Source organism: Toxorhynchites rutilus, chromosome 3 (assembly GCF_029784135.1).
Source record: "Toxorhynchites rutilus septentrionalis strain SRP chromosome 3, ASM2978413v1, whole genome shotgun sequence".
Classification (NCBI taxonomy): Eukaryota; Metazoa; Arthropoda; class Insecta; order Diptera; family Culicidae; genus Toxorhynchites; species Toxorhynchites rutilus.
In genome coordinates this window covers 253,300,284-253,313,013 of record NC_073746.1, presented here as the reverse complement: position 1 = coordinate 253,313,013, position 12,730 = coordinate 253,300,284, and the positions used below count along the sequence as shown (strand labels likewise).

At 46.4% G+C, this 12,730-nt stretch overlaps 1 protein-coding gene across 1 annotated transcript; it reads right to left on the bottom strand.

The window, feature by feature from the left end:
* Positions 1 to 379: 379 nt before the first annotated feature.
* On the bottom strand, positions 380 to 3,055 carry LOC129776952 (protein claret segregational). The gene is made up of 3 exons (XM_055782918.1): positions 2,859 to 3,055; positions 1,266 to 2,800; positions 380 to 1,204 (listed from the first exon to the last, which is right to left on the bottom strand). Exons 2-3 carry the CDS (start codon positions 2,793 to 2,795, stop codon positions 560 to 562), a joined length of 2,175 nt encoding a protein of 724 aa, XP_055638893.1. The 5' UTR covers positions 2,796 to 2,800; positions 2,859 to 3,055; the 3' UTR covers positions 380 to 559.
* Between the last annotated feature and the right edge of the window lie 9,675 nt (positions 3,056 to 12,730).

Below are 12,730 nucleotides of genomic sequence, written 5' to 3'. Positions count from 1 at the left end.
TTGAAATCCTTTTGTTTATCCAATTTCATGATCAACGCGAATCAAACAATTCATTGAAGTTCCCCTCGAATTTATTTGACGTTTCACATGCCGGACCAGTTAAAACGCGAATGTCGATAACTGGTCTTCCCTTTTCGCCCAGTTAGTGAATGTTTACTGTACTGGTATGTTACCGAGCGTCGGAAAACCTTTCTGGGCCGCTATTCTTCACAGACAGCCGTTTTGAACGTATTCCATTTATCTATTATTTTCGAAATGTTCTGAGAAATATCGTTTTTTTTTCTTTAGCGAGATGTGAATTGTCCGGTCAGTGAAAATAAGACGTCCAGAGACTTGCAAAAATCAAACTGTTCCAATAATAGAACTGCACAAGGAAATGTATACATAACACATGTTTATTAAACGATTTAAACGAGTCTTGCAATTTTGGTTTCGCTACAAAGTCAGAAGATAATGTGGTTTGAATAACTTAAGGATACATAAATTTATCTTAAAACTCAAACAATAATATATCATGAAAATGCCTCGAACCGCTGGATGAAAACATTGCATATTGCTTTTAAAATAGATTAGAATTGTTCAGAATCTTGTTCTTACGCACTTTCTGGAGCTTGCATGAGTTCACCTGTGAAGCGAACCGTAGGGATTTTATCGTTTCGTTGAAACAGTCCTGGAAGGGGGAAACATTTACAAACATAAGTGTTTTCGAATTTCCACCCAGACTGGGCATTAGCAGATGTGTGAGCTTTGAATTCCGATACGGGATGTGTTCGTTCTTCTGGACCAAGGCTAGAATCACGTTGCTCAGTTCACTGAGTGATCGATTGATGTTCTTCGTCTCATCCATTCGAGTGCTCGTTTTCGGGCTTTCCGAACCCGCTAAGTCGACCAAATTGATTGAGCCCACGCTGATCTCGCTTTTCTCTTGATGCGTCCCGATGAGCTGAATTTTGGTGACTGCATGTGATCGCGACGAACGCTCGTTCCCAGCGGTGGCCGCCGTAGCTCGGTTAGATTTCGCGATATCCATCAGTAAGCGCAATTGGTCCTTCGATTCTACCGTCTCTTCGATTATGTTCGAAACATACACCTCGGTTTTGTTTTTTGCATTAGCCATGCGAATTTCCAACTCCTTTGTTGTCCCCGAGGAGTCTAGCAAATCGTACAAAATTTCATTGTAGATTTCTAAGAAGGTGACTCGGATCTGTGAGTGAAGAAATATCATTAATGTGAATGGACTAGCACACACACTTAAGTAAAGTCACCTCATAGTTCCAGCCCAGCCGCTTGTAATCATCGATAGAATTAAAAATAAGATCCACTGTCCGCGGAATAACACCAATGTTTTCAGCCACGCCATCCATCGTGTAAGTTTTACCACTTCCGGTTTGACCATAAGCGAAAATGCACACATTGTACCCATCAAGCGCGGATTGTATCAGAGGGGCCACATTTTCATAGATATCTTCTTGTCTTGTTTTCGAGTGAAAAACGTGATCGAAGCTGAACTCCATTCGCTTGCTGTTGGCATCCGCTGCATAAATTTCCACCGATTGCTCATCCAGATATTTCCATCCACATTGCAGTCGGTCCAATTCTGACTCAAGAGGAGGACGGACACGACAGAAGACGCGAATGTTACCACGTAAATCCATGACAGCATTGTGCAGATCTTTCCTCTCGAGGTTTGCCTTAAAAAGCATTTCGGCTTTCTTTTCGTTATCTTGAAGCAGAGAAGCATTGCGTTGTTCCAGACTGGAGGATTTCTCCTGAAGAGCCTTAACGAGTTCACGCAACTGTAACCGTTCGTTATCAGCCTCCGTGTATTGCTTTTTAAGTAAACGTAACTCAGCCTCGATTTCACTAAGACTGGCGGTCAGTGCAGAATTTTTCACCTTGAGATTACTATTGTCAAGCATCGCAGACCGATGATCCTCTTGTAGACACGAGTGCTCTTCTTTGAGTTTATTTAACTGGTTGAGGCACTCTTCGTACTTTTGAGGAAGCGACTCCAAGTCGGCATTGGCCTGTCGAAGATTCTCATATTTTTCTTTAAGAACTTGATGTTTTTCTGTGAGATCGGCGAAGCGCGCCTTGTAATCATACGGCGGGATTCTTTTGTTGATGATTTTTTTTGCAGCTCCCCCACTAGAGGATGTAGATTTTTCGCTGGAAACACTAGAGTTTGCTATCGATGATTTTGTTACGACGGCTTTGGGTTTGATTTTCATAACTGGTTTTTTAGCAGCAACCGGGGCAGAAATGTGTTTTGTTGTTCCAAATACTTTGCCAGTAGCAGTTGTTCCTCCGCTCGACTTAGAAGTTTTCTGTGGTATAATATTGCTAGTCGCTGTCAGTTGTCGTTTGAGCTGTGCTGGATTGGAACTGGTACTGGAATTCGCAGTAGATTCTTTCCGGATGTCGCCCGTCGAAAGGCTCCTTCGTAGGTTCGTGGATTTTTGCACCTGTTTCACTAAATTATTTTTCACCATTTGAGAAATGCTCGCCTGATTGAAATTTGTCTTTGTGGAAGGAATTGATTCCAAATTAGGCACAAACTTTTGCCTGTGAAAATTAGGCCTACTGAGATCGGTGGCTGAGCGGCTCCGACGCAATTTGTGTCGATTCAGTATAGCCACATTCACAAGTTCTGGAGAAGCAACACGTTTCCCATGAAAATCCAATTCCATCGGTGCATTTTGCAATTCTGTCAAAGGCAATCGAGCATTACCAGGCAAACTGGCCATTCCCGTAGGCTTCTTCAAAAACGATGGTTTGGGTATTTTTGACTCCATGTTACCTAAAAATGTTTTTTATTTAGTACACTGATACATCCATCTATATTCAAATAAACATACTTTACAAGAAAATACCGTTAACTAGGACTCCCACTAATGTATCTTTTATTTTCATTCAATTGTATTGAGAATAATCTGTTTTTATTTCTATTTCGCGCCTACTGTTTATAACAAGCTGTCGACGCCTGACCGTTTTATTTCGCGAACAACCGTTTTCTTTGCTCGCAAGCGGGGAGTGCAAAAATCAAAATTCAACACTCGAGTCACTCACTGTTCAACCGTCATAATAATATGTTAGCACAGCTAGCGGTGAGCAGCGCAAGCTGGAACTCGGATTGCGACAGAGGTGCCAGATGTGACGAATTTACGCAAAGCTGAATCAGCTCATGCGACATCTACATCAAGGCGTTGTACTATAGGTGGATCGCAATGTCAAAATTGCTGTTCGGCCATTGCTCGTGAAAAAACAAATTTATTTACAAAACAAGTCGTATCTTTTGGTTACAAATGCATTCGTTGGCAAAATAGCTGCTCGCGCTTTATTGTCGAATCATAACAGTGCAGAAGGATGTTTTAGTATATCTTTTCGCCTTTCTTTCCACGCAAAATGTACAGTAAACATTCGGTAACTGGGCGAAAAGGGAAGACCAGTTATCGACATTCGCGTTTTAACTGGTCCGGCGTGTAAAACGTCAAATAAAATCGAGGGGAACTTCAATGAATTGTTTGATTCGCGTTAATCATGAAATTGGATAAACAAAAGGATTTCAATGGAAGATTCGCGACATTTCAATGGAAGATGAGTGCGACAACAGATATGAAATATAATTTGAAGAAATGATTTTACTGTAATTTAATCAATGTTTTTGTCATGCGAAAATAATGTCAATTTTCATAACATTCCAAATTACATTCGAAGCCCCTCACAGCAAATCTTCCATTTGAAAATGGCGTCAATTGTTTACGAAATTCGGCTTTTTAACTGGTCCAAGGACCAGTTAACGTTCGCCCTGTTAAAAAGCAGACCGGTTAAACCAGGACCAGTTAGTGAGCGATTACTGTACTTCTGTTTGGCTCCCATCGGCGGGGAAAAGAGTACTTTCAGCTTACGGCGATGGTGACAAAAAATAACGCTGATTGTGGCTCCACTGATTTCGCTCAGGGAGGAGGAGAATGCTGTGCATATACCGGGAAGAACATCCGGAAAGGGCCGTTACAAGTAATTGGCTAGAGCAAAAGGAGGTTTTGCACTATATTCCACGAATATATATTTGCTTATTTTTTCCTTCAATTATTTTCCTTAGCGAGTTGACATTGAAATCATAACCACACACCCAAACAAAAAGTAAATAATTCTGAAAGTTACGTCTCGCTACTCGTCTCACGTCATGTCCTGAAAGTGTCAAGAACGAAACACCTATAGTTCAACATCTTGATCTACATTAAAGCTCAGAACCACAATAGTGAGGGTGTTTGTTTATTTTACGCACTGAAAAGCAAAATTCGGTTGTGATCATTCATTTTATTTCAATTTAAATTCATTTCAGCCATTAAATGTCATTAGTATATGGTAAGTAAGTTGGAGTTTTGCATATTTAGGATGGTTTCAACACACGATTTGACCAAAGTCATAGATAATCTTCAAAAATTTTAAATTTGATAATGCATACCGGTTATTGATACTATGGATAATTGCGATGAAATGAATATCATCTCAAATTGGCTGATATCATTGATTATGCAAAGGCCGATACGAGAAGGATTTGCAGTATTTTTAGCGCAAAACACGCTACTCATCGTTTACTTAGTAGAAAAAAATCAAAGTTACAATACTTATAACAAGCCATTCCTCGTAATATACATACCACATTGTAAAATAATGATTTTCTAACCTTTTCAGCGTGGAAAGAATACTTGAATCCGGGAAATTTGAAGGAAAATTCGGATTTTTCTAACAAATTCAAACGAATTACATATAAAAAAAAACAAAACATCATCACTTTATGTTCCATTAGAAACCACATTAGACGATCATCCTAGAAGCCCATGAAAAATCAAGCTGGTTGACAGGATAATTTTCATTACGGAGTATTGTTCCAACCTCCGAAGAATACAGACATACTAACAAACAGGTCTTTCCATTTGCTCGAGTCTGGAACAATTTTTGGCGACGAGGTCATTTCAACCCACTTCAAGACGATCCAGATCAAGCACTTGAAAGATGTCCGACCAGGATTTGAGGAACGCAATTCTCCGGCTCACTGAACTGGTAGCTAGCCAACAAGAGCAGATTCAACTTCTCAACCGAACCGGTCAAGCCAACCAACCGGGAAGTGAGAAAATCATCGAATCGTTGGCCACGGGAATTGAAGACTTCTACTGCGATCCTGACGGTGGAGTGTTTTTCCATGCATGGTTCGCGCGCTACGAGGATATCTTCAAGGTTGACGGCAAGAATCTGGACGATCCGACGAAGGTGAGGCTACTCTTGAGGAAGATCGGCACCAAGTTCCATGAGCGGTACGTAAACTGTATCCTGCCAAAGCATCCCCGCGATTTCAGCCTAGACGACACGGTGAAGAAACTTAAGAAGCTTTTTGGCCGCCAAACCTCGCTGTTTAACGATCGCTACCGTTGTCTACAATATGTCAAGAACGAAGCAGACGATTTTTCAAGTTACGCTGCCTCTGTGAACAAGCACTGCGAAGCATTCCAGCTGACCAAGCTCACCGACGACCAATTGAAGGCACTACGTTTTGTTTGCGGTCTACAATCTCCCCGCGATGCAGACATCCGAACTCGATTGATCGGTAAGTTAGAAGCTGAAGAGCATGCTCCGCCAGCAGACGGCGCGAAGCTCACACTGGAAAATCTCGTCGAGGAGTGCCATCGGTTTAACAATCTGAAGGACACCAAGATGGTAGAGAAGCCCGTTCCGGAAAAATCCGTCGTCAACGCCGTTTCTACCAAGCCTGCTAAGAAGAAGCAACCGAAATCTCCGTGCTGGTTCTGCGGTGATTTACACTTTGTGAAGGAATGCCCCTATCAAGACCACAGCTGTAGCAAATGCAAACGGAAGGGGCATAAAGAAGGTTACTGCTCATCCGTGGAATCAAAACCGAAGTCTGCAAAGAAATTCGAAAAACCGAAATCCAAGGAATATGTGAAGTCTAAAGGAATTTCGGTGAAACGCATCGATCTCCAAGGGAAGAGGAAATACGTTACCGTCGGAATCAATGGCAACGATTCTGTTCTCCAGTTGGATTGCGCTTCCGATATCACGATCATTTCTACGCAAACCTGGAAGGCGATCGGAAAACCAGCCATCAGCGAAACCGAAATCACCGCCATCAGCGCTTCCGGAAATAAGATCGACATGACTTTTGAGTTCCTTGCTGAATTAACCTTCCAAAGCGTGACGAAAGCAGGCATTGTCTACGTGTCATCTAGCTCCGATTTGGATGTCCTCGGAATTGAAACAATCGACCTATTCGATCTGTGGTCAATTCCATTCAGCTCGCTGGTTAATGCTATCCATCATAAACCGGAAGACACTGAGCAAAACCTGCGTACGAAGTTTCCTGAAGTGTTCCAGAGTACACTAGGCCGGTGCACCAAAGCGAAGGTTAAACTCTACCTGAAGCCCGACGTCCGTCCAGTGTATTGTCCAAAGAGACCAGTTGCATATGCTGCCCTTCCTAACTCGATAGTCGTGGTCCGGAAGTCAGACAACGTTTCCGTCCTGCGGCGACTATTCTACAGGGTTGAACAACGCACTAGAATCAGATGCCCATCCGCTGTAACACTTTACTCGCTGTGCCATCTGGTTGTAAATATAACGTAAATTCCTCAATTGCCAATATTGACGATCTAACATACAAATCTACACCTAGGCGGCGCTGCGGTAAAAGTGATGATGGTTTTGAATTTTGCAATGTGTAGCATTGTAACAGGATCACTGGACCACCTACAACCCGATACACATGCCCTTATGGCAACAAAATTCTAGCAAGTGCGTCACGCTGTGCAACCAAAATAAACATGCGAACCATGTCGTAAATTCAGGCCAAGGTTCCGATGGTTATTTATTGCATAATATGACGCGCTGACCATTAACTTCCTTTGTTTACTTTTGCACTTCTTCGCTAGCTTCGCTAGCGTGAATTTAATGACAAACACATGCTTGCGCAAATGCGCAAACGTTTCCTATTTATGCTTTCGATTCCGGTTGACATCTTTTCGGACACATGTGTTATGTGTTTTACTACAATTCGCCTGACCACGCATAATAATAGAATTTAGGTTGTAGCTAGTTGTAAGAAATAAACGAATTGAATAAAAGGGAGTCTGACCCAGTTGGGCGGACTCAGTATGAACGCGTACGTGAAAGTCTTTTCATATAACCGAAAGAAACTACTGGGTGTCCACACGGCGATCCTGCGACCTGCGACATGGCGACCGTGACAGGACTAGTGTGATCTGTGCGGTACTAAGGGTGAGCCGGAAAGTGTTGTTGTGCGACTGAACAGAAACCAATTAAGCAAATTAAGGTGCAAACAGTGATCTACAAATTTATTTCTCTCGAAAGAATAAAGTGAGTGATAGACGTTGGTCAAAGATTGTAGTGAAAGAAGAAGAAAATTCCGACAATGAATCGCTTGTTCCGGATTGATTGAACAATAAAGACATGCTGTCGAGCATATACAGCAAAGTGGAAAGCATGTTGAAGGAAAATGATTCCTGCACGGAGTCGGTTGGAGAAGCTCATTTGTTTGTGCCATCGTTGTCTGCTGAGAAGTTTGATTCACGATCGATGTTTACGTTGAACTGCAAGTGCTCTAATCCTTAAAGAGTCATTAACTGAACAAACCTATCCTTACATCAGAACCACCGAGCCGTCGGGGCCCAGCGCGAGACAAAAAGACAAAAAAATTATTTTAGCTGGTGCTGGTGAAAAAAAAAAAGAGAGTGATTTGTGATTTGTGAGTGCTGATAAATGAGACGCATGACAGAATCAGCGAATCGATATTGAAAGCAGCAAAACAGGTGCGCGAGGGCATGACGCTAAAACACACCACTGGGTAGCCTCAACGGTCAGCAAGGCATTCCCATTTAAAGAGGCGTTCCCGCAATACAGTGATTCCGTTGGTACTTGCAATCGTACTGGTACCACCTGCAGCAGTAGCGTTACTTCACCACAGCATCGCTAAGTGTTACCCCCTCGTCAACATAGAAGGAAATCAACTAAGTCAGACAGGAAGCAGCCATCACATGCAGAGGTGCCGGATGGAAAAGCAAGGCGGGTGAGCTCCTGAAATCATTATATATATAAGCAGTTCGTAAAAAAAAAAAAAAAAAAAAAAAAAAAAAAAAAGCCGGTTCTCAAATGGGGATCAACATAGGGTAGGAGCCTGCCTGTTGGTCTCAAATGTTCCTATCTCACGCCTCCACGAAGATCATATGACGACATTTTTAGATCGGGCGTGAACTGGAAACACACACCTGGTCTTGGCTCCGAGAACGGGTGTCGAAAGTGGCTAAGTGAGGGGGTGCGAGCGAGTCAGAGCGCTATATCTCTCCCGGGGAAGGCCTCCCGGGTCATGGAGGCCTTGCCAACCCGCTGTCTCCCGGGCAAAGGAGATACACCCAATAAAATGGAGCTACGATCACGAAGAATAATTAGAATACGATCACCCGAGGAGGGTCCCCGAACTGGAGCTGGTCCTGGAACGGGCGTAAGAGCGAGCGGCCAGCGGCTGGAGGGCGATGTGCAAGAGCGGGCCACCAGCCGGGTTCAACCCGAAGAGCTACCGCCACACGGAAACAGCAGCCATCGACATCACCCAAGAAACGCTGCGCCTACGAGACGTGTTGCGACTGCCAGACGACAGTCGTCCACACTTGTGGGTACCACTAGGCGCCGGATCATGTGGACACACGAAATGAATGAATTCGTGATCCGCGCCTATTACATCTGCACTGCTTTGGAGACGGACATGAGCGGTCGCCCTCGAATACTAACAATGTTCGAGGAAGCGTATCCAGAGTTCGTCGGGAGGCTTGATCAGAACGCGATGAACGCGAGGCGTAGAGCGATAGTACGCAACAACATGCTCTCCCAAACGCAAATCGACGAGATCAAGCAGCAGGTGCAGAGAGAAATAAGCTCCAGGAACAACAGAGCAAGCGATGTGTCGAGACGAAGTTCAGTACGGCTGAGCAATTCATTCGCGAGTGGGGCACGCGAATCAGCACCAGTGGAGGCCACAGTACAACAACCCCCTGAGCCGGAAGACCCACAGCCAGATCAACAACTACTACGCGATCTGGTCTTCCACTACGACGAGGCGATCTCACAGTTCCGCGACACAGACCCATTGTCGCGCCCCAGGATCCCGAAGTTGCAGCATTCCCGCAGGCTGACAAGTGCAGTAAAGCTCATGAACGAGCACGTTCTTCCGCTGCACTTGGTTGATGCTGAGAACATGGAGGAGCTGCAACTGAAAGTGTACTGTGCTGCTGTGGCGACCGCCAAAAGTTTAGGATACCGTATTAGGCCAAGAGGCGGACTGCTCCAACATCTCCGTGAAAGGCGTGAGCCTCCATGGCGAAGGAGATTGGAGCAACGGATCCTAAACAAGCGCGCCGCAATTGGAAGACTGATGGCGTACAAAAGAGGCAGCAGATCGGCGAAATTATGTCGCCAAGTTGCTGTGATCGTGCGGCCTACTGAACTTCGCCAGCTGGGAGCTCACCAGCTGACGGAAAAACTCGACACACTGGTACAGCAATTGAGCGTCCTAACTAAACGGCTGAAACGTTACTCTGACTCTGCAAAGCGCCAGGAACAAAATCGGATGTTCAGAGATAACGAAAAAGCGTTCTACGACCACATTAGCGACGAGAAGCCCGACTACCGCGAAGGTTTGCCAGATATTAGCGATGTGACGAACTTCTGGGCTGGTATTTGGGAGACCCCAGTAGAACATCGCGACGGGCAAATGTGGTTAAGACGGGAGGAGGAGAGTTGTGGTGAAATTGGAGAGATGCCAGCTATCATCGTCGGAGAGAACGATGTCCGCGAAGCCTCGCGGTACCTGAGGAACTGGGCAGCACCGGGCCCCGATGGTGTCCAGAACTTTTGGCACAAGAAGCTGACCGTCGCACATCCAAAGATAGCTGAGTGCTTCAACAAGGTGCTACGTGACCCACACAACCTTCCTGAATTCGCCACCCGTGGCGTCACCTTCCTCCTCCCGAAAGACAGCAACACATTGAACCCATCAAAGTACAGACCGATAACGTGCCTATCGAGTCTGTACAAAATACTGAGCAGCATAATTACCGCCAAAGTTTCTGCTCACTGCGAACAGCATCACATCATCGCAGAAGAGCAGAAAGGATGCAGGAAAAATACGCATGGCTGCAAAGACCAGGCCATCATCGACGCAGCCATAGTCGGCCAGGCGGTATATAACCAGCGGAACCTAAGTATGGCCTACATCGATTACAGGAAGGCTTATGACTCCATACCTCACTCGTTTCTCGTCCGGGTATTGGGGCTATACAAGATTGATCCCGTCGTCGTTAGGTTCCTGCAGCATGCGATGAGGCAGTGGAGCACGTCTCTGCACCTCAGTGATGGGGAAAATGTGTTGCAGTCTAGAACGCTGCAGATAAAGAGGGGGATATTCCAAGGCGACTCTTTCAGCCCGCTTTGGTTTTGTCTGGCACTGAACCCCCTCAGTAGGACGCTCAATAGAAACGGTCATGGCTATAAAATAAGGTATGGCGACGGCGCCCACGAAGAAGTGACCCATACCTTCTACATGGATGATCTCAAGGTCTACGCTGATTCACGTCAGCGTCTAGGTGTAGCTATCCGGGTTGTCGAAGACATAAGCAGGGACATCTGCATGGAGTTCGGCCTCGACAAGTGCCGCTGTGTCCATCTGCTGAAAGGGCAGCTTACCGAATCCGGAGGTTACGAGGTCTATGACGGCGAGTTCATAAGAGACATGGTTCGTGGCGAATCCTATAAATATCTTGGATTCCGACAGCTCACCGGGATTCGCCACTCCGACATCAAGACGGAGCTGCGAGACAAGTTCTTGAGTCGAGTGAACTGTGTCCTGAGGACTTTCCTCAACGCGGGGAACAAGGTACGCGCGATCAACACATTCGCGGTTCCCCTGCTGACCTTCAGTTTTGGTGTAGTCAAATGGAGCAAAACTGACCTAGAGGACCTTGAGAGGAGGATGAGGAAAGCATTCAAAGAGGCCGGAATGCACCATCCTCAATCGGCACTGGAGAGAGTTTCACTGCCACGCAAAGAAGGGGGACTTGGAATAGTCGACATATCTGCACTGTGTGTTGCCCAGGTACGACAACTGCGCGAGTACTTCGCAGAACGCGCCAACCAAAACGCGCTATACCGGGCTGTCTGCGCCGCCGACAGAGGATACAGCGCTCTGCACTTGGCGCAAGCGGAGTACCAACTCAACTGCAATCTGCAGACAGTGGAGGAGAAGATTGCAGCTTGGAAGCAGAAGGCAGTGCATGGTGCCCACCCCCATCAACTGGACCGGCCACACGTCGACAAGGCCGCATCTAATCTGTGGCTAACGCGTGGTGAACTCTCTTCAGTAGTAGAAGCCGACATGATAGCCATCCAGGACAGGATAATGCCGACGAGAAACTGCAGGCGGTACGTCTGGCATCAAGACGTTGATGACATTTGCCGGATGTGCCATCAACCAGGTGAAAACATAGAGCACATTATGGGAGGCTGTCCCGTTTTGGCCAACGCAGCCTACACCGAGCGCCACAACAACGTGGCCCGTATTGTTCATCGACAACTGGCGCTCCAATGTGCTCTACTGGAAGACAACGTACCAAACTACCGGTACCTGCCTGCACCTGTCCTGGAAAATGACCGTTTCAAGCTGTACTGGGATCGCACTGTTCTGACCGACCTCTCGATCCACCACAACCGCCCAGATATAATGGTTTACGACAAGAGCGACCGCAAAGTCACCATCATCGATGTCGCTATTCCACTGAACCAGAATCTGGAGGAGACCCACGGTCGCAAAATCTGCAAGTACCGACCATTGGCCGTGGAGCTCAAGGAACTGTGGGGGCTAAGGGAGGTCCCAAGAATTGTTCCAGTCGTTCTCTCTGGAACTGGAATTATCCCGAAGACACTTCTGGAAGCGCTAAAGGTGTTGAACATGGAGAAGGAATTGGCCGGCATCCAAAAGTCGGTCATCCTTAGCACCTGCGCGATTGTCCGACAATTCCTCGGTCAGGACTAAAACAGCACGAGCATGCAGATACGTGCATTCCGCAGAGCCTAGTCCCCCTTTGGCATTCAGTAGCCCGGGGGCAGGTGAAAATTCTGGCTAGGTTCGCCTAGTTAAGAAGTGAGATAAGTCTGCCAAAAAAAGGTTCTCAAATGGGGATCAACATAGGGTAGGAGCCTGCCTGTTGGTCTCAAATGTTCCTATCTCACGCCTCCACGAAGATCATATGACGACATTTTTAGATCGGGCGTGAACTGGAAACACACACCTGGTCTTGGCTCCGAGAACGGGTGTCGAAAGTGGCTAAGTGAGGGGGTGCGAGCGAGTCAGAGCGCTATATCTCTCCCGGGGAAGGCCTCCCGGGTCATGGAGGCCTTGCCAACCCGCTGTCTCCCGGGCAAAGGAGATACACCCAATAAAATGGAGCTACGATCACGAAGAATAATTAGAATGCGATCACCCGAGGAGGGTCCCCGAACTGGAGCTGGTCCTGGAACGGGCGTAAGAGCGAGCGGCCAGCGGCTGGAGGGCGATGTGCAAGAGCGGGCCACCAGCCGGGTTCAACCCGAAGAGCTACCGCCACACGGAAACAGCAGCCATCGACATCACCCAAGAAACGCTGCGCCT